This window comes from Thermobia domestica, chromosome 13 (assembly GCF_964235325.1).
Source record: "Thermobia domestica chromosome 13, izTheDome1.hap1.1, whole genome shotgun sequence".
NCBI lineage: Eukaryota > Metazoa > Arthropoda > Insecta > Zygentoma > Lepismatidae > Thermobia > Thermobia domestica.
In genome coordinates, this window is record NC_137466.1 from 104016785 (window position 1) to 104038576 (window position 21792).

General features: G+C 36.8%; 1 protein-coding gene across 2 annotated transcripts in view; it reads left to right on the forward strand.

Annotated features, from left to right (window-relative positions):
* LOC145668406 (protein sneaky-like) overlaps positions 1–21792 on the forward strand; it is a 127365-nt gene that overhangs the window by 70194 nt on the left and 35379 nt on the right. For both annotated transcript variants that reach the window (XM_081736208.1, XM_081736209.1), the window contains exons 8-9: positions 2541–2689; positions 6995–7128. In XM_081736208.1, the coding sequence (XP_081592334.1) occupies positions 2541–2689; positions 6995–7128 (283 nt within the window). The remainder of the gene's footprint in view (positions 1–2540; positions 2690–6994; positions 7129–21792) is intronic.

Sequence of the window (21792 nt, forward strand, 5' to 3'; positions counted from 1 at the left end):
AAATTAAACCTCTAATTGCTGTAAATAAAAAGACAATTTTGTGTTAGTGGCGTAGTCACTAATGCTCTCGCCTTTGGTGCGATTGGTCCCGGGTTCGATTCCGGTGAGGACACTCAGTAGAAAAAATAACAGCTTCTTCAGGAAAGCCATCTTGAGTGAGGATTTTTTTGGGTTTCTCTCATTCACACCAGGCAAATGCCGGGATGGTATCTAACATAATGGTCCTAGCCCGCTTCCTTCCTTCCCCAATCCTTTCTTCCCTCCCTTACCTAGAATAGAGTGCTACCCGAGGGACGTCATTCCTCATATACATGACGGGCTAAATGGCCTTTGATGCCGACAGCCCAGAAATCTAATCCCTAATTCTAACAATTTTGCGTTAATTATTACATTTCTACATTTCTATATGTAATTTGGGCTTATTTCGGACTCACTTGATTATCACACGAGCTCGGGCCGGACTCGGGCCTAAATGCTAAAACATATTTCGGACTCGGGTCAGACCTCACATTATACATTCACGGGTTGGGCCGGCCCGGGCTAAAAATTCCGGCCCGTGCAGACCTCTACAATACACGTCATACAACAATACAAGTACAACGGAAACACTTAGTTGTAATGAGAAAGATTTGCATTACAAGTGGACCAAGTACTATTCTGAAGGTGAAGTTAGAAGGTGAAATACCTGATTTAAAAACACTACCCAGCATGATTTTTGTGGCAAAGCATCTGATAAGCAATTTTAACTAAATAAGGTCTCCTGGTTTTAGAATTGTCATTAGATTTCTTGTATCACGTCTACTTTTTGTAATAATCGCCATTTACAGTCTCCAAACTTGTTATTGCGGGTATAAGTACGAGCTAATCAGCAGCTAGTAGTATGGCCACGGTTTGCTTTATTATTATTGTTCATGTTTATCAACCCAACTTCCCTCCACCAAATTTGCCCCATCCCGAATTCGTCCGGCATCAGTCTATTTTTAGAATTGCTACCTAAGCTTGAGCAGTTCTATAGATATTTCATTGACCAGTAGCAAGAAAATTCTACAGTCCCAATAAGCACGTGAAACTGTTGTGAAAAACGCCATAGAACAAATAATCCCGCAGAGGATTTGGATAACAGATTAAATACTCTGCTATACAAGCAAAATCCTCATGTCATCGAATTAGTCGGTTTTCTCAAGTTAGAAGCCAGGACAAGTGACTATGCTTACGACAGAAAGTATCTCAACTTTCAGGGTAAAAGAAGAAAGTATATATGCAGCTTGGCAAAAAAAAAAAAAAAAAAAAAATGTTTTAGGTCGTTTTGATGTTTCAAAAGATGTTAAATGATATTTGGTTGCACTTTTATATATTCATAAGTTGTCATAAACTGTAAATCGTATATATATATATATACTGATAAGCATTACTTATAGGTGGTGGTGACAACAGTAAACGGCCTACTGCACATGGACCAAGATCATTGAAGATTCACATATTAGTTCGACGAAGACTATAAAAGTCGACTTCTATATCCCTTTGATGAGATTTGTGAATTCATATCACACACATTTCAGGGATACATTGGTCGAATTTGAATTCAACGTGAAGAGTTGAGTCGAAAAAAGAAAAAACTTACAACAGTATGAAAAGCATGTATGCATTTTTTCGTATTTCCTTGAGCATGCAATTCCATATCCTCCTCTGCTCAAACTTTATTAAAAATACAAAGAAACCGTGTCAGTTATTAAACATGTACGCAAGTGGGAAAACTCTTATCAATATCAAAATATGTCATGTCATCGCCCATATAGTACTTTTACGCATCTGGGAAGGATTTTGACATGTACGCGTCTGGGAGGTAATCGTTATTTTACATATAAATTAGCTTTTTGGTAAATTCTTTGTTTAGACTTTGTTGCTAGAGCACAGGAATCGTGCCACCTAAAACAATACAAATATTTTACTATCGTTACATGTTGTCCAATGTCAAATTCATACGAGAGCTTTCCAAAATTAAGTTTATAAGGCATAATTAAAGCAGTAATAAAGATGTCAAAACAGCGGTCCAACGTTAGCTCAATAGTTAGGAACCCACATTTTACGAAAATGACATTCGACAAGTTCCATGCCTCAATCTTCTTAGGTACTGTGTTGAAAATAAAGTGTGGACTGTATCACACAATGTGCGTTGATTTATGTACAATAAATAATTATTAACAAATCGTCGGTCTTAACGAAAAAGACATTAACTAATATTTTACAGATTTTGAGAAAAACGATTTTCCTTTAGATTTGTACAATATTTCAATTAGTGAATAGTGACATTCTGTTGCAATCCCTAAATACTGAAAAATGTCAATGATGATATGTTTAACAAGAAGTTATGCCAAAATTGATCCAATATAACCAACAACGTAATATCACGAAAATTTGCAGTTAATGACTTTTTCCCTTAAAACCGACTTTTCCCCTTACATTTTTTTGGGGGGACGTCCCTCGTATTTTGATTACTTATAGAGACTAGATTAAGTATTTCTAATTTACTTTCTTTGTAGCTTTTGGTACGAAAGATACGTGCGATGCATCAAAAAACGTTGAACCAGGATTTGGAGAAGGATATGCAGGTCTCTTAAAGGCACAACACGCTTTGGCAGATAACTTTGATGTCAAAATACAATACCAGACCATAACTGTACCACCTGTGGTAAGTCTACAATTAAGACTCACAAGGAGACTTATGGAAGTGTCACTCACCGATTTGAATGAAACTTTGCATACTTGTAGAACATTGAAAAATAATCGACACTTTTTTTTTCGGCAATGTGAAGATTTAAGGGTAGAAACCATACTTTGAACGTTAGGGGTGGTCTCCAAGCATAGACAGAAAGCAACCATTTAATATAGAATAAATCATACTGCCAGGGTCGTTTTACAACAGATGATTCAGAATCTGACGTCAAAATTTCAAAATTCAAAATGGCGGATCCAATATAATGATTACAATTACAAAATGTCTTCTGATTCGAAATTCTCTGCACTTAGCCAAGAACATGCATAGTTGGCAGGAGTTATCACGAGAAGGTTGCAGACTGGTTTGAAATCCCTTTCTATTGATTTGAAACCCCTTTATTTTAACGGAATGCTTGATTAAAGTAAGTCTTTGCACCTCTATTCGGGTTGCTTATGTATAGTGAGCCCCCTTGCCTCTTACTATGACAGAACTTCACATATCCTTAGTTGTTATAATTTTGAATTTATTGAGAAAACGCTTCACAGTAATGATATTTCGTTTAAAAAAAAAGGTTGGCATAAACATTGGAAAACGCTTCACAGTAATGATATTTAGTAAACAAATCTTGGCATAACGATGCATAAACATGGTTTACCCCAAGCTCACCTTATTACAGCAATAACTCTGACAAATCGCAAAATGCAACACAATTTTCTTCCAAATAACTGTTTTTGCATCACACATATCTAATAAGATTTGCAAATCTGGGAGAAGAAAACTGTTATGAATCAGTGATTTGGATCTAAATAATATTATTACGGAGATGTAAATTTATGTTATAGTTGTAGAGGACAATATCAGTAAAATGTCTCAAGAAGTTTTTACATGGCCTAAAGACGAACAAATCAAGAGGCTGAATTCTACCAGTTGTTAGTGCCGAATGGTTTCTATTTTGAGGTACACCTTTGTTCGTAAAACAGGTTGAAGTTGATTAATTGTGACCACTCCACGAATCTAATAACAAAATGGACTTTGCATTAGACGCTGGGGGGAAAACCTCTTGGAACCATGATCTTACAAGACCTGATGCTAATTTTTCCGAAATTGATGCTTTCACAAGGACATTTTCAGATTAAAAGACTTTGTTTTGGACTATAGGGTCAAATGTTCCATTCTTTTTCTGCAAGATAATTAACAATGTGATAACAGAACACCATTTTCAGAAATTAAAGGCTGTATGGTGTAGCTGTGAGTCATAGATTTATTGACTGTGCCGCACTTTCTACTGTTTGTGTCTCTGTAAACTCTATAGTGACAGATACAGAGACTCGCTTTAATCAAGCATTTCATTAAAATTAGTACAGAAAAGGGTTTAAAATTGATCTGCAACCTCCTCGCAGTAACCTCTGTCAATTATAATTGTTCTTTGTCTAATTGCAGAGAATTTCAAAAAAGAAAACATTTTGTAGTTCTAGTCACTATATTGGATCTGTCATTTTGAATTTTGTAATTTTGACATCAGATTCTGAATCAGCTGTCCTAATCCCCTCCCCCCTGGCAGTATGTTTTCTTCTAAATTAAATGGTTGTTTTCGGTCTATGTTTAGAGACCATCCCTAACGTTCAAAGGGTGGTTTCCATCCTTAAATCTTCACCATTGACGAAACAAAAAAAAAAAAAAAAAAACGTGTCGATTTTCGATGTTCTACAAGTGTTCAAAGTTAACATTCAAATCAGTGAGTGACACTTCCGTGTGTCTCCTTGTCAGCAAATAATTGATTCCATGTGTAGCACACCTAACATTACAACTTAAAATCCAACTTATAGGTGAGACTATATCCTAATTTTAGTTGATAAGAAATGAGGCGTCATTGGATTAGCTTTTTCGTTGTTTACGAATTAGAACACTGAAAATATTAAATTAGGTTAGGAATTATATTTCTGGGCACTACTAGCACCTATGGCCGTTTAAACCCGTCACATATGCAAGATGACGTTTCTCGCTGAACACACTACCCGAAGAAGTGGGGAAGGAACGAAGCGGCCTGGGACCTTTATGTTAAGCACAATCTCCGCATTTGCCTGGTTTGAATGCAGAAAACCCAAGGAAAACTTCATTCAGGATGGCTGACCTGAGAGGGAACGGGATAACCCCGAAAAAAATCCACAGATACGGTTTACGCACCGTACACACATGGCCTCAAATAGAATCAGAGACCCAACACATCAGAGCAAAGTGCTCTATTACTCAGCCATTATGTCCGCATAATCTACATACCTAGGTATGGTACGAGACATTACATACGAAAGAAGACCAATAGGTGTGGCTTCTTAACGAGAGGAGGTACTATATTTTACGAGAACGCGATACCCCTCCCAAACAGCCAACTGAATGTCATTAAGAAGTCCGTGAATAGTTCCATCCATCCTATAACTGATCTTATTCACCGTTCGATTTCTATATGTTTGTGCAGTTAAAAGGAATTTTGAAGAGGATATTCTTTTGCTCAGTTTAAGATATGACAGAGACGGTAAGCACTGATACAAATAATGACATGAAATCTTTGAGCTTTACGTCCCACCGTTATGCCGGCTAGTCTAAAGGAGACGGTGATGATGAGAAATCAATGACATGGTGGAATGAAGAAAGTGGGAGGAAACGAGAGCACCCCAACGAAACCCACGCACGCGGTGTTTGTCCACCACAAAGTTCACTTGGCGCGAGCTGGAATCGAACCAGGGACCCCATGCACCAAAGTGAACGCTCTACCACTGAACCATCGCCGCCCCAGCACTGATACAGACACAAGAGTTAATCAGCAGAGAAACCTGTCACCTGATTTCACCGTTAAAAAAGTTTATTAACAATTTTAGAGTGTACGGTATTGTCATAGGGTATAGGTACATTTTCTCCTACCCAGCTTCAGCTGAATTTCATTTGACTGATTCTTATTGCAGATGCAAAAGAGATGTTTCACTATAATTTATAAAAAATGCTTATCCGTTCTAGATACATTGGAACTTTTTATTTAATTAATTTATACAGCTAAATGTATCAATGAGTTCAAAAGTAAAAGAAAATAGTCACTAATTACACAGAGAAGTATATCGTATGATACATATCAATTCTTCAAATATTCATTTAGTGTTCTTTTTTAAATACACTTTACATGATTCATAGTACAAAAACTATAAACTTAATTATTAGGAAAATGCTGGAACGTAATTTCAATAAAGGGAGTTACGGTGTCCACAAATAATTTATTTCTCTATGTAGTAATACCTCCAAGGAATCACACATCAATTATAACATGAAATGGGGGCACGCAGTCTCGGTGGTAGAGCGCTTACCTCTGGTGTGTGGGACCCCTGGTTTGATCCCCGGTCAAGTAAGTTTGTAGTAGACAACATTGTGTCCGTGGGTTTTATCAGGTTACTCCCTTTTCCTCCCACTTTTCTCATTCCACCAACTCTTCCATCATCATTCACCTGCCTTAATCATCGTCTCCCTTAGCCTAAAGGACATAATCGTGGGACGCTAAATTGAAATATTTCATTTCATATTCCATGAAATTTCCTATAACTGCAAAATTGGGTTGGATACATTTGTATTCTTTAATGCATTAGCTTAACTGTATTAGTAGGACTGCCTTCCATGCAGCACCTGTTCAGACTAGATCTTCAAAATTGCAGACTTTTTACATGTTGATGAGGTCATAGTCACCCAGTAAGCAAGTATGTCTACAGGAAGTCTAAGTTTGCTCTTAATTGTCCTTGATAGACTTAACTTTAGAAATCCTTTTTGTGTATGGCTTTGTCAAGTGTATATTTTAAGTCACACTTCGAGTCCAGATAGCTTTGACGTGTAAATCTGTGTATGCTTAAAGCAGATGTAAGAATGAAGGCTGCTCAAGAATGCTTCTGTGTTAGACTTACTCTTAGAGGTTCTCTCTATGTATGGCTTTGCCAAGTGTAAATGTGAAATCATGCTTGACACATGCGTCAATTTAAAAGAATTTTAAGGCCAGTCCTATACTATGTATTATTGTCAAGTCTGAAATAAGCTTGCAATCGAGGAACGAGCAAGTTTTCCATAGCCTTAGTTAAGTCTGCAGCCATGTAAATGGAAAATTTGTGCAAGTCTACAGACTTAGCCTTGAAGGCTTGAGTAAGGCTATTTATTACAAGTCTACAATGCTATTAGGGTATTAACTTAAAAATAAGACTTTAATCTGATATCAGAATTATATTTTTATATAACATACGCTTTTTTCATCAGATAAATGTCCATGAAGCACAAGATGTAGCCAGAGCCGTAATAGCTGATTTTCAAGCTAAGAAAATGATATTTGAAATGATAATGATTATAATCAAAAGATTATTGGCCTTTGTATTTCTACGAATTGTTTTAGGGTGAGTGTACTAATTGTAATTATCGTGTTCTTATTTAGTTGTAAATACTACATAATATATAGTAGTAATATATAATATATAAACAAATACTACATAATATATATGTATAAAGTTTATTGCTATCACGTACTCACTCTATACGAGTCAATATTGTAATGATATCACTTCATATTGTATGATAGAGACGGTAGAAGCGTTATCATTTTTCGCAATCTTTTATTAGCCCTAGGAAAATCCTATACAAATTCTTAGTACACTATGCTCGATACAAATAAATAGTTTTCTGTAAGTAATAGTCCTTTCTTTATGAGATTGAACCTCCTGTCAGTAGCAGCACGGAGGTCTTTGAGGTTGACATTTAGGAACCTCCTGTTCGTAGCAGCGCGGAGGTGGGTTGGTGTCTCCTGCCCAGTGTAGCCTGGAGACAAGAAAAAACCTCCTACCCATAGCAGCGAGGAGATAGGATAGAAACCTCTTGCTCAGAGAAGCGCAGAGGAAACGTTAAGTAGTCTTTCCTTCCCAGAGCAGCACGAAGAGAAAGGTCGGAATGATCAGCTGGAACTGATGTCTTCTATACTTCAACGTGCACTTTTATAGCAGATTTTGGAGGCGGGGCCTGTGGATGGGTTGTAGGGGTCCTTCGTGGCGTTCTTTTTCGTACTTCGTGCGTGGCTTCTGTCGGCTGCTTGATGATCCTTGTGGAAAAACACATCTTGTTCACAAGTATGAGGGGATATTGTAATATTGAAGTAGAAAGTCGTACCAGTTTTTACTACTTGCGGTCTCAATAGAAGAATAACAACTGAAATGTAATATATTTTTAGTATCTTAAATTTTTAGCAACAAACAGTTTGTAGACTCCTTTTTTACTGTTTTCCCTCTATAGGAGTCAAATTGGAAACGAAATGGTAATAGATTTCTACATTTTCCGGTTTCAATAGAGAGAGAGAATCTCTTCGTGGGACGCTGACCATTGTTGAAAACCGTTATCGCTACTGTTTTGCTTTGTGACGACCAACTCGAAACCGGAAATGTTTGATTTCTACCATTTCCGGTTTGAATAGAGAGTTAAGCGAGGAGATGCTGCGACCAATTCATAGCACACTGTATCCAACCATACTCAAATTCGTTTCTCCCTATCTCTTACTGTTTTTGCTCTGATACTTTTTGACAAACAGATGGATGGATATAGCCGTACTGTAAAGAAAATGAATATATATATAGTTTAGAAATGAAATCTTTCAGTTTAACGTCCCACGATTATATTCTTTAGGCTAACAAAGACGATGATTAAAGCAAGTGAATGATGATGGAAGAATTAATAGAATGAGAAAGTGCGAGAAAATGTAAGTATCATGAGAAAACTTACGAACATGATGTAGTCCACGACAAAATTACTTGGCCGGGAATTGAACCAGGACGCCACGCACAAGAGGTAAGCTCTATCACTTAGTCACCATGGTTGTCATAGGCCTATATTTGTTGTTTATATTTTTAGTTTTTTTTACGACCTCCATTTTATCTTTGATAACATTTTAAAATTTTATTGTTTGATTGTATTGAGATTTTTTTTATCAACTTTTGATTATAGCAAGAGTCATGCTTTTGGAATCATTTTTGCATCGGCTGCGTCTACTTATAAATTCGTATGTCACCATTGGCCTTTTAGTCCCGGGGCTGATGTCCTCATTAAAACCTAATCATTAATTCATTCATATTAGACGAAGAAAGAAAAGAAATGAAATGCCAACGTGAGTGATCTAAAAGTATTTCCATGTTTGAGACTCGCCTAATGTTCAGATACAATTGTTTTTCCAAGCATCCAGCTTTCTATAATTACAATTTAGAAACAGAAAACAATTTAAAGAAGAGTTTTCTTTGTAAATTTTTATGTATAAGGCAATAAAAGTGACATAATATTCTCTCTTTCCATATCTTATGTAATTATTTCTAAAAACCAGCACGTATTTAAAATCCACTGCGTGTGAGTGTGTCAACAAGAGAACTAGGGCAGCAAATATTTTATGAATGACACCAGGATTTTTCTCCATATAGTGTGGAGAATAAGATTAGGAGTTGCTGACAGACAATCGATTACTTATCATAAGCAGAAGAGCAGACCCAGATGACTTTAAGAGACAATTGTATATCTCCAAACTGTTCGGTTGAAGGAAGCAAATGAGGCCATGAACACTGCAGATGACTGACCGCCGCGCCATCACAAACGATAGATTCGGAAAAGTATAGAGGCCAATTTCTACCCTATTTGTCTTTGGTTCCTAATAAAGAACGACTAATGTTGAGAAGATTGCGTCGTGTTTGCATATTATGAAAACACTACAAGTATTAGACTTTCCCCCTTTTTTTCATCCAATACCACCATTTTTACCAGTATTGAAAAGACGTATTCGTTTCATTCTATATTTAAAACTAGGTTGTAATCTCCAAGATTACTAACCAAGAAGAATCTCTTGTCCACTTTAAGCATCTCCCTAGTGCAACTAGGTTCAATTCTTGAGAGAGGTAAGCGTGCCTTTACAGGTTAATAAACACAGAATTTCTTTTGAAGAGGTTCAGTTACTTGTGTGTATTTTATAACAAGATCCTGAAATTTAAGATAAAAATATATTTCTTATACTTACGAATTAAACGATGTGCTTCAGATACATACAACATACACCCACCCACACACACTCACCCCCACGTTGTAAATAAGAATTTAATGTGTGAAAACCTGGTATTTGCGACCTACAAAATATTACTTCAACACTCATTAGTGAACCGCAACTCACAGATTGAGAATCGCTGGCGTAGGTTATTCTGAAGAAATGACTAATAGAATAACGGAACGAAAAAATCTAGCCAATAGGTGGGAAGAATAGGTCAGAGGTGAAGATTCAGGAAGAAGATGGAGAAAGACAATGAAAAATGTTTAAAAACCAGTTGAACTATTTACAATTACTTGTCATTATAATCATACGATACATCATATTGACAAATCATATATCGGGTGTTGCAAAATAAGTGTTACAACTCTTGGGAGGTGACTCCTTCCACTGAGACAAGAAAAAAAGTTATCTTCAACTTTCTCCTATCGGACATAGTTTCAGATCTACAAGGTGCCGAAAGCGTGGGAAAATGACTTTCGGACGCCAATAGTTCGGAAACTTTTCAACATAAGGAGGGCGGGTAAAAAATTCACTGAAGAAGTCATACCTGCTCTATTGAATTTTGATTGTTTCACAATCCTACCGTGCACGCGCAAGGGATTCCCCAAAGGAACGTAGGGAGTCCCGGATAATCTGCCAAATGAAACTTGGTCTAAATAAATATGAATTGATAGGCTTTCTACCAGGTAACAATAATTCGTTTGTATTAAATCGATATCTGGAACAAATACAAAATGGCGGACACATTCATGCCCGTTGTGTGTGGTTGCATAATCGCCAGGTACGGATGCTGGCCAACAGTGACGTTCTGAGTGTTAATTTTAACAAATTTGTACTCAAATGCTCTAGAAAGTCATCTGGAGTGTCGGTAGAGCATAACAGGTGAAGCAGGGTGATTCACATGTGTAGAAAAACTTAACGAAAAATGCCCAGAAATGCACTCATACTCAGTAAACGTGAGTTCAAAGCATCGGAAATGTAAGGATTAGCGTTAAGAACATGAAAACCATTGCCAATTCACCAATAATATTCCCTCAAACCGATGCGATATGATGTGCACGGTTGCATACCAATAAGGATGCAACAACTGAGGTCAAGTTGAAACTGTGCAACTCACTAAGAAACTGGGTAAACTAAATGAATGTCACTAGTGGGATCGCATGCTCGATATTGAAATGTGGCCAATGCAGAGATTTATTTGTAGCCAGGGAAGCCTGGGAATTTCCCACCTTCTAAGTCTTGACTTCCCTGCCTCTAAGTTTAATTCAGTCTTCCTAGCCTGGAAAGATATTTTCCCCCTTTCATAGGCTACATAATCTGTTTTAAAGTACAACAATTCAACTTCATTTTTTAGAATCAATTCTTTATAAATATTCCCCCCTTCTACAAAATCCACAAATAAACCACTGGGCCAATGTGTGTGTTGATATCAACATGTAGCTAATGGACAAATGCCAACATGTCGCACTACTGCTGGGACACCGTCTCACGTGCGAAAACTAGGAAAATAACGTTGTACATTCTGCTATTACATCTGGTGCACCTTTTGGTAGAACGTAACTAGAACACAATTGTATCAATGTCCTTCTTTGTTTGGGACATAGTCCCACAATCGACACGTATGAAAAGAAATTTCTTAATGCATGGTTCAAATTGTGATAGAGCATGCAAATAACAAACTTGTATCATGTCCCACGTCTTCTGAGACATATGACGTACTCGAAATATAGAAAAATACCTCTAGAAATTCGTATCTTACACACAGTGCACATACCAAGACAAAGACGAAAATGAACCGATTTGGCATACTTAACACTACAGCTGGAACACCATACCTATGGAAAATAAAACGACATTAGAAATAGGAAGAAACGTCTTAAAGCTCTGATTGTTTACAACTGTGCAGTAGGAGTAACAAAATGAAACACACAAGTATGTCGGGAGGCTGTACAAAGGGCTTGCCAAACAAAGTGGGTACTCCTCAAAGAAATGAATACAGAGAAAGTGAGGCTCCTTCGAACCTCAGGGCTAGAGCGCTCGCTTTTGCTAGCGTGGTCGCAGTTTCCAAACCTACTGGGAGCCCACGGCCTCAGATTCAAGACCCGAGTAGTTATTTTCCTATTTTTCGCACGTGGGACGATGTCCCAGCAGTAGTGAGACATGTTGACATTTGTTCATTAGCTACATGTTGATATCAACACACACATTGGCCATATTTCAATATCGAGCATGCTATCCCACTAGCGACTTTCATTTAGTTTACCCAGTTTCTTAGTGAGTCCAATTGCACAATTTCAACTTGGCCTCAGTTGTTGCATCCTTATTGGTATGCAACCGTGCACATCATATTGCATCAGTTTCAAGGAATATTATGGGTAAATGGGCAATGGCTTCCATGTTCTTGACGCTAATCCTTACATTTCCGACGCTTTGATCTCACGTTTACTGAGTATGAGTGTATTTCTGGGCATTTTTCGTTAAGTGCTTCCACACATGTGAATCACCCTGCTTCATCTGTTATGATCTACCGACACTCCAGATGTCTTTCTAGAGCATTTGAGTACAAATTTGTTAAAATTAACACTCAGAACGTCACTGTTGGCCAGCATCCGTACCTGGCGATTATGCAACCACACACAACGGGCATGAATGTGTCCGCCATTTTGTATTTGTTCCAGATATCGACTTAATACAAACGAATTATTGTTACCTGGTAGAAAGCCTATCAATTCATATTCATTTAGACCAAGTTTCATTTGGCAGATTATCCGGGACTCCCTACGTTCCTTTGGGGAATCCCTTGCGCGTGCACGGTAGGGTTGTGAAACAATCAAAATTCAATAGAGCAGGTATGACTTCTTCAGTGAATTTTTTACCCGCCCTCCTTATGTTGGATAGTTTCCGAACTATTGGCGTCCGAAAGTCATTTTCCCACACTTTCGGCACCTTGTAGATCTGAAACTATGTCCGATAGGAGAAAGTTGAAGATAACTTTTTTTCTTGTCTCAGTGGAAGGAGTCACCTCCCAAGAGTTGTAACACTTATTTTGCAACACCCGATATATATAAAATGTACACTTGCGAATATAGGATTGTACCTAAATGTTCTTTTGCCAACGTTATTCGAGTGTAGGAGTTGATTTGAGGGCAGTTTCCAGGAGTTTAACATACATAATCATATGGTTTCTACACTAAAAGTAGTATTCAAACTAATTCAGTTTCATTTTTTTAAACACAACAGGTTGTAGTCAGTAGAAGGATAGTTTTTCAAGGAAATATATATAACTCTGTACGCACTTTACAGGGAAATAATGTTATCTGTCGATACTATCTGTGTATTGATTTGTAAGGAGGTTGGTTTACCTCTACACGTAGGGTCAAGTGGGGTAATTGTGAGACATAGAAAAAGTAGGGTATTGTGAAACGCCTGTTTTTTCAGAGCTCTATGACTTTGAAATCTTAAAAAATTGACAAGGCAACAAATTGATTGCTATATCTATTGCATATATCTCAAATATCTGAAATATGACATTCTTTGAGAAGAAAAGTATAATCTGAAAGCATCCATTTTACAACGAAAAAACTTTTATTTTTTCTTTTAAAACTTCTGTTATATCTCATATACCAAATGCTTCACTAACTAACTAAATATATATTCTTGTAGAGGATGTTTTGAGCTTTTCAGACCATGTAACTAATGTGTGAAATGAAGCATGATGGAGGGCAACATGGATCAAAAATCAAGGGGTTATCATGAAACACAGTGTGGGGCTATTACGAAACACTATATGGGGCTATTATGAAACGTGATAACATTTAAATAAATGAAGGACTGCATGGTAACTATGATGTTTCAGTGCCACTATGTTGTAGAGCATCCAAGAATAAACAATAAAGGGGTAGTGGCTTTTCGAGCAGTGACGAAGAATGTCTTGCTAAAACTTGATGAAGAATGCCTGCTTGTGTGACAGCACCTTCAGATGATGATAATTTGGATAACCCACAACCTGATGATTTTGTCGAAATGGAGGATCCTGAAACAGAGTTCATTAGACTAGGAGATTTTGTTATTCAAATTTTAAAGGAGATCGCCGAAAAAGTACCACATATAGTTATATTGTGACAGTATTAAGAGTCCTACTTCATAGTGAATTTGAAGTTATGGGCCTTAAATCAGATGTGAACAACAAAACATTTAAACCTGTAGAAACTACCATTTCAACATGGATAAAGTTAGGGGGTAGCCCGGGGGAATCTTCCCCCGAAGAAAATTCATCCCCCCCTCCGGAGAAACTGAAAATTTCAATCACAAAATGTAGAAATTACTTTCCTTGCTTTTCTTTCCGTGCACTTGCAGACAAAATCCGATCGCTCAATAAATGACGCAGACCCATTCTATATAAATATTAAGCACTCTAACATGTAAGATAGAATACCAAATAATCAATAGAACTTGTGTTTCTTAAGGCTATGAGCGAGTTTGCAAAATTGTCAACTGATGATAAAAGGTTTGTATTTTAGTAGGTACCCTGTATTATGTAGGTACCATCTCGCCCTATATTATGTATTAGGAGGTAGCACTAGCACGGATTGAGATAGGAAAGGAAAAATTGGGAAGATCCTTCGATCATTCCATATGATCGCTAATGTCAGCAGACTTCAGTTCTTGAAAGTTAATAGTTCTTGCATTATTTGAAATAGCGCGACTTAAAATCCAATTTTTCGCATCGGAAGTCACAGATGTAAGTGTGTTTTACGATTGTTAAAGTAAACACACTTTTAATTAACTAAATTGAAGTCAGAGGGTAGGATTAAGAGAAAGTCATTTAGAGGGATCAGAAAGGACCAGTTGACCTCCCTGGGTTTGAGATTTATAGATTTTATTAAAAGAATACTAGTATATCAGTGAAATATTGCTATTGAAAGTGAAGAAGCACCTACTGAAGATTTCGTGAACAAAGTTAAAGTTTAAAAAAATATTAAAAATGCTGCTTTCTTGAAAAAATACAGAAAACTTCCCTTCCCCTGAGGAGTTCACTTTCCCCCTGGGTGAAAATGTCTGAATTCAACACTGTTAAAGAGTCGAATATCATTGACATTTTGCCTACTTCTGAAATGGTCATGTCTGCTGATAGATATAAGTACTGTTTGGAAACGACTGTTGATATGTTTGAAATGTAAACGCTAGAACTGTTTATAGGTACTCCAATGAGAACATGATAATCTTGGAACATTTCATATTATGTATCAGAATTGAGTGTCTGTTTATTGTTCAGTACAAGCTGTGAAAGGTTCATTTTCTTTTTTTTTTTTTTTTACTTTTCCGTGTTTAATAGGATCACGTTCAATCACAAAAACGGCATGATATTTTATAATTGATATTTTCTGTATGATATGCAGCTTTTCATGGAAACAAAGGAATTTATGGTGAAGACGGACGTAATTTTTCATAACTTCAAGCCTGCTCTCCATTGTCACTTACAAAGTTATCACTGACAAAGTATGTACCAAAATACGAGTTATTATTAATTTAATTTTTGATGGGGAATAACTAAGTAACTATCAGAGATAATTAAATCAAATTTTGTCAGGTGAAACATTACCAAAGCATTTTATTAAAGCTTCCAGTATTCCTTAGAGTCTTCTATCCTGTAAGTTATGCGAGTGTTTTACAATAGCTCCATTGCTTTTTCAAAATAGCCCCGCATTTGGGGCTATTTTGAAACTCATGTTTTCATTTTTTCCGGGAAAATTAAATATGGTAACAAAAAGCACCTGAGTTATTTTCAGATATGTATGTGTAGCGTATATAATTATATTTTTCGTGTTTCCAACTCGATAGATTTTGGTTGTACATTCAAAAGTATAGTTTCTCGTTTCACAATTACTCCCCTTGACCCTACTCTGTCTGGCCATGTGTCCGCCCGTCTGGGAGAACAAAAAATCTCCAGGACTACTTGATCGATAACATCAATTTTAGTCATGACGTAGAAGGTCAAAAGTTAGAAATCGAGTTCATTGATGGAGGAGATATTCAAACCGGAAGTGGTAGAAATTAATCGTTTCCGGTTTGATTAAGCGTCCCAAGAATACAACTTCCGGTTTTATTATTGACCTACATAAAGCAATAATGATCAGAAAATAGCGAGAAACGTTTGTTTGCAGTCAATTTAGCGTTCTACGACTAGGTACAATCTTCTTTCTTAACCTTTTGTTCAAACCGGAAGTGATAGAAATCAACCACTTCCGGTTTTAACGTTAATTAGTAAAGAGTAAAAACGGTAATAGATAACGAGGAGCAGTTTCCTACAATGAATTAAGCTTTTTGAATAATAAAATCCATCTCTAATCTCTGTATTAAAACCGGAAGTGGTAGAAGTCTACTACCATCTCCGATTTCAATATTAATTGAGAAAATAGCATGGCATACAAACCAAACTCCTTCATATGGCGTACGTGTGACACTGCTATTTTTTAATTACCTTCTGGGTCAGAGGTTATACAAAGCGAGATCTATAGTTTAGAATAGGATCTGAGCCACTACAGATGGCGATACTATCCCACCAGGAATCGAACCCGAGACGCCGGACCTCCTGTATCAAAGTAACACACACTAGTGTTTAGATTTTGAAAGGAGGCTTACTTATGTATTAAGATAGACTTGCTATTAAAAAAAAATAACTTGCTAATGTTTTTGTTAATGTGTAACATCCCTAGCTTTTAATATGGCAAAATTAAAAAAATATATATATTTTAAATTATTCAAAATTTGTCTGAGAGGATAAATGCTGCAACACCTGCTTACACATATTTTAACGATATATACTAGAAATAGCAAAATTCCGTTTCTATGCCTATCATAGTATTAATATATGGGGGATTTGCCTTTTCATCTTTTTCTTTTTTGTTTTTTCCTTTTTTCTTTTTTGTCTTTCCCAGACACGTCTTTTACATCACCACCCAAATGTATAATGCATAAATCTCTTCACTCAGCTCTTGTCAGCCAACAGGATGGGTCAAGCACCTGAGGCAACGTATTTCCATGCAGCTCTGTCACGGTTACAGATCCAGGCACGAGGTGCATATTTTTAGCCTAGAATTTTTGTAATTTATATTTTTTTTAAATTGTTACTCTATACGAATTCTCAATTCTGGTCTTACTTCTATCTTCAACACCTTACTTAGAGTGTTTTCTGCTCTTTTTTTTTTTTAATACGGATTTTCTAAGGTTACTTTTCTATTTGTTTCTTAGAGTCAAATCATGATATTTAAATTTCATACACACACACACACACACCATAGAGTTCTGAAATTTTGCACAGACACTTCAACCCAATGACAATACAACATTTTCACATAGTTATCATTCTAGGTTATCGGTTTACTGTAAAATTGATTGATTGATTGAGGTTGGAATGGGAACATTAGCGTAACAATTACAAATATAGTAAGTGATTGTGTACATGTGTAGGCAACGTAAGCATAACTTTAATAGATGGGAGAATTGTTCTGGGCTGGTTAGAGACTCTTATATGGAGTCTGTAACGGAAAAGTTAAAAATAGTAAAGACAAACATTCAATCAATCTTCGAAAAACGAAATGAAATGAAATATTTTGGTTTAACGTCCCACGATTATACTCTTTAAGCCAAAGAACATGATGATTAAGCCAAGTGAATGATAATGAAAAATGGTGGAATGAGAATGTGGAAGGAAACGGGAATAATCCAAGAAAACCCAAAGGCACGATGTTGTCCAACACAAACTTACTTGGTCGGGGATCGAACCGGGAACCCCACGCAGCAGACGTAAGCGCTCTACCACTGAGCCACGATGTCCCCCAGAATCGCACTAAAAGAACGTTTTAGAAATTATAAAACAATAAAATAATTTAAAAGTGGCAATAATCGTAACGCATTACATCAAAACTCTAATAAGAAAGCCTCAGTGCACATTAGCTATTCCAATTTTGCTAGTAAAAGTGGGAATGCAGTCACTAAAGACCTCACTATCTTCCAAACCTAAGAGTTCCAGGCGGCTCGATTTCGGATTAGGATTCCGTGTAGTAGCGAGGCTATATCAGACATGTACCGACAGCTTAACGTGGGATCCAAACCAGATGGGCTTCCACCGGATCCCCCACGCCAAAGGTGCGTGCGCTAGTCGCATAACCACGAAGGAGCTCCACGTTCTTTGAGATCTGAGTACTCTGAACGTTTCACAAAAATGTGTCGTATACTTAGTGAAGCGATACAGACTTCACAATACGGATAGTTAGTGCCACGTATTACATGAAAATGTGTTAGATGAGAATATTCGATGTACGCAAGTGAGTCAGGGTCACTTCACACCGGTAGCTGGTACGTGACGACACCTGCCAGTTGCCCAGAAGGCTTTTACTGAGTGAAGCTTGTTTTCAATTGCCTGGTTCCCATCCGCTTGCCAGTTAGAGCAAATCCGTTGGAAGAAACGACCAGTGAGATTTGATCGTGGGAGTAAGCTCCAGTGCAGCTCCTACCAATGCGGGGTTCTTGGCTGCTGTGTCAGTAAGCTTAAATGCTAACATGTCCTGGTACCCAGCACGCGACGATGAAACAGCTCTGCTGCTATAACTGATAGTATCTCATGAAAATGTCTTTCACGAGGGCGTGCTTGCTAAAGACATTTTGCACACTTTCAATAACTCTTTGCGAGCAGTGCAGATAAGCACATGATGCACGTAACGAAAACTCAAGTGCATGGTAGTTCTAGCAGTGCACCAATGAATGATGTACTTTGCAAAATGCATTGATATTCTTAAGTGTCTGTCACTACTTCTTTTGCCAATCTTCTGGTTGCTCAATCTACTGCTCATTATCTTACTGAGAATGAGAAAGAAAATTATGAAGGCAGAGCGCATCGAGTATAAAATGGTAGGTATTACTGAATGTTGCTTTATCTTCAAACGGTAAAATGGGGGCGCGGTGGCTCAGTGGTAAAGTGTTCACCTCCGGTGCTTGGGGTCCCTGGTTCGATCCCAGATCGCGCCATGTGGACTTTGTGGTGGACAAAAACCGTGCTCGTGGGTTTTTACGGGTTCTCCCGTTTCCTCCCACTTTCTTCATTCCACCATTTCATTCCTCTCTCATCATCACCGTCTCTTTTAGCCTAACCGGCATAACTCTGGGACGTAAAACTTAAAGATTTCATTTTTTCATTTCAAACGGTAAAATTTATTCAAATGAAACTATACTTACTAATAGAGACTTAAGTTGATTATTTTGATAAATAGCCTTTCCTACTTCTTTGTGATACTGATCTTCAGTTGTTCAGTTCTGAAGTAAGATATTGTTTTCTTTCTTTCATTTTTTTCTTTTTTTTTTCATTTTGTTGATTCCTAAAATTGTAGAGTACCTGCACCATCTCGCTGTTTCAGCCAATTTATTTATTCATACGAACAGGCATTTTAATGTTTCGATTTTACTCATTTCTTCTTCCAGTCTAGTCAAACGTTCTTTGCGTTGTCAAAATCAGGGTTACTAAACGTATTCTTTCCCCCGGGACATATCCTGTTATTTTCTTCTTGGAAAATCCATCCGGGTGGATTATTAAAATATGTTCAGGGTTTTAAAGGACAACTAGCTGGACCTGCGCTATTTACACAACGCAGTTCTAATATGAGCGTGAATCTCTTTCCCAATTCTGACTATATTTGTGCAAGCCCATTTACGGATACAAGGAAAGGGAGTGAATTGCTATAGACAAACATATAAATGTAGTATTTTAATATAGAGAATGTTGGGGAGAGTTCGTGGCAAACGTGATAGACGATATCAAGTGCCAATATTTTTTCTTCTAGTTATATATCCGAGTACGCCTCATTGTGGGTGCACAAATCTTCGATGCTGCCAGCCTGCAATAGGTTTCGTCATTCAGGTTAAAGCAAATCGCCTGAAATGTCCATCAACCTGCTATACGTAGCTGCTCTACTGGTTGCCTTGCACAGGAGTATCAACCTTAACGTCCAAGTGGCAATATTAAACTAATAGGATCAAAACGACGCATAAGAGGAGCCTATCCAGATTCAAGATGTAAACAGACTTTGTAGAATAGAAAAATAGAATAGAATAGAATAGAATAGAAAATAAAGACAAGGTTTTATGAAAATTTGAATTAGAACTGGCAAATCTACACACATTTGGAATCGACCAGCGAAAATGGCACGTTTCTAGCACTTGTGGTTTTCGAGATCTCATTGTCGAAAGGATTGGTCACAAACATATAAACTTTTCTTAACCACAAACATATAAACCTAGAATCTTAATATACAGATAGCTATTCAGAACAAGTTATTCATTAAAAGTAATCTAATCTCCTAATGAACTTGCTCAATTGAAAGAACGGTCTTGTGTTTTAAGGTTGATACTGATGATGACGTCATACGACTTTGCTCGAGGCTGCCGAGAAAGGCTGTCTTTCTAGTTGGCCTTGACTTTGTTTGTTTTATTTTCCACTTCCGCAACTTTTGCACTGTTGTTCAGTGTTGCCGTGTTAAAGGATAAATCCCATGCCGTAGGGATTTTTCTCGTGGAGAATGATTATATAATCAAGCTTTAGGCTATCCCCAATGACCGTTGAGTTTTCCTTTCTCGGTGCCTCGGTGAAGAAGCAAGGGATTTCTCTTACCATCTTTATCCAACATTGGTACTGGTAGAATAATCCAGAATGAGAAATAAAGCAGAATAAATAGAAAACACTAAGTCAAATAAATAAATTGTGGAAATAATACTTTCTTCTTTCTCTACTATGTATCAAAATATAAGATAGTTATGGAATTAGCCCTATTGGACATGGGCCTTATTTCACGACTCACTTCGTCATTATTCATTTTTTATAGATATATCTTCACTACAAAGGAAAAAATGCATTTTTAAAATTTGTAGTCTTAGTGATTTATCGAGATATTTAACGTTTATATAAATTCTTTGTTATTTATTTATTTATTTACTATTTTACAAATACCAATACTTGAAATGAGGTGTCCTTTCTTTACTTGAATGGAATTTTGTAACCCAAGTGAAAATGAATTGATGCTATATAAATTTCATTCACTTATAAATATTAAAATTATGCAATATGAAATTTAATTTTCTTAAAGTAAGGATCTTCCCCGATCTTCAACTTTGAAAAATTCTTCTTCTCCATCAGCGGTTTCTTTCGAGAAAGACAAAGTTGAGATCAAAGGAAACGATAGTATCCACATTTCCCACAGCGATCTGTAAAAGGTTTTCCTCCTTTTCTCGCGGGGGGGGGGGGGAGGATTTGAATCAAAAGAAAGATGAGTAATAACCATCATCCTTTAAATCAATACTTTTCCTGAGAAACGTTTTCCTTTTACTACAATAGAACTTTTGGAAAAGAATACAGATTAATGAAAAGAATATCAGTCATTTTCTTTTACCATGTAACATTTTCATATACGTATATATGTATATAAAAATGCAACCTTCCGTTCTAATACATTGAAAGAAGGAAGAAAAAAGTTTCAGTCGAGAAAATTTAGAGAAACAAAATTTAGCATGATTCTGAACCCCCATAAGATTTTCTGTACCAGGCTATTTACAGGTTTGTTGCTTATCCAAGACCAGAGGTGCACTCATGGGGGAGGGGTTCCTTCGGGTCCGGATTCCCCCCCCCCAAAAAAAAATTCTTAACTCAACTTAAATCATACACGTTCTCGATAAAACTATGCATGTTTAACAGGGAAATGTTTGTTGTTGCATGAAAATTTGATCTTACACTTCATCTGTACTCTTTCTCTTATAAAAACAATCTAGTTCTGTCATTTTTTCCTAAAAATATAAGTGGAAGTATTTTAAAATTACTTTTCATCTTTTCGGGGGCAGATTAATACCCATTCAATACTACACTTTACGATTTAGATTTCACTTCTCTGGCTGCAAATAAGCGTACAGGGAAAAGAACTGACTACGTACCACCATCTAGGAAACCTGCATG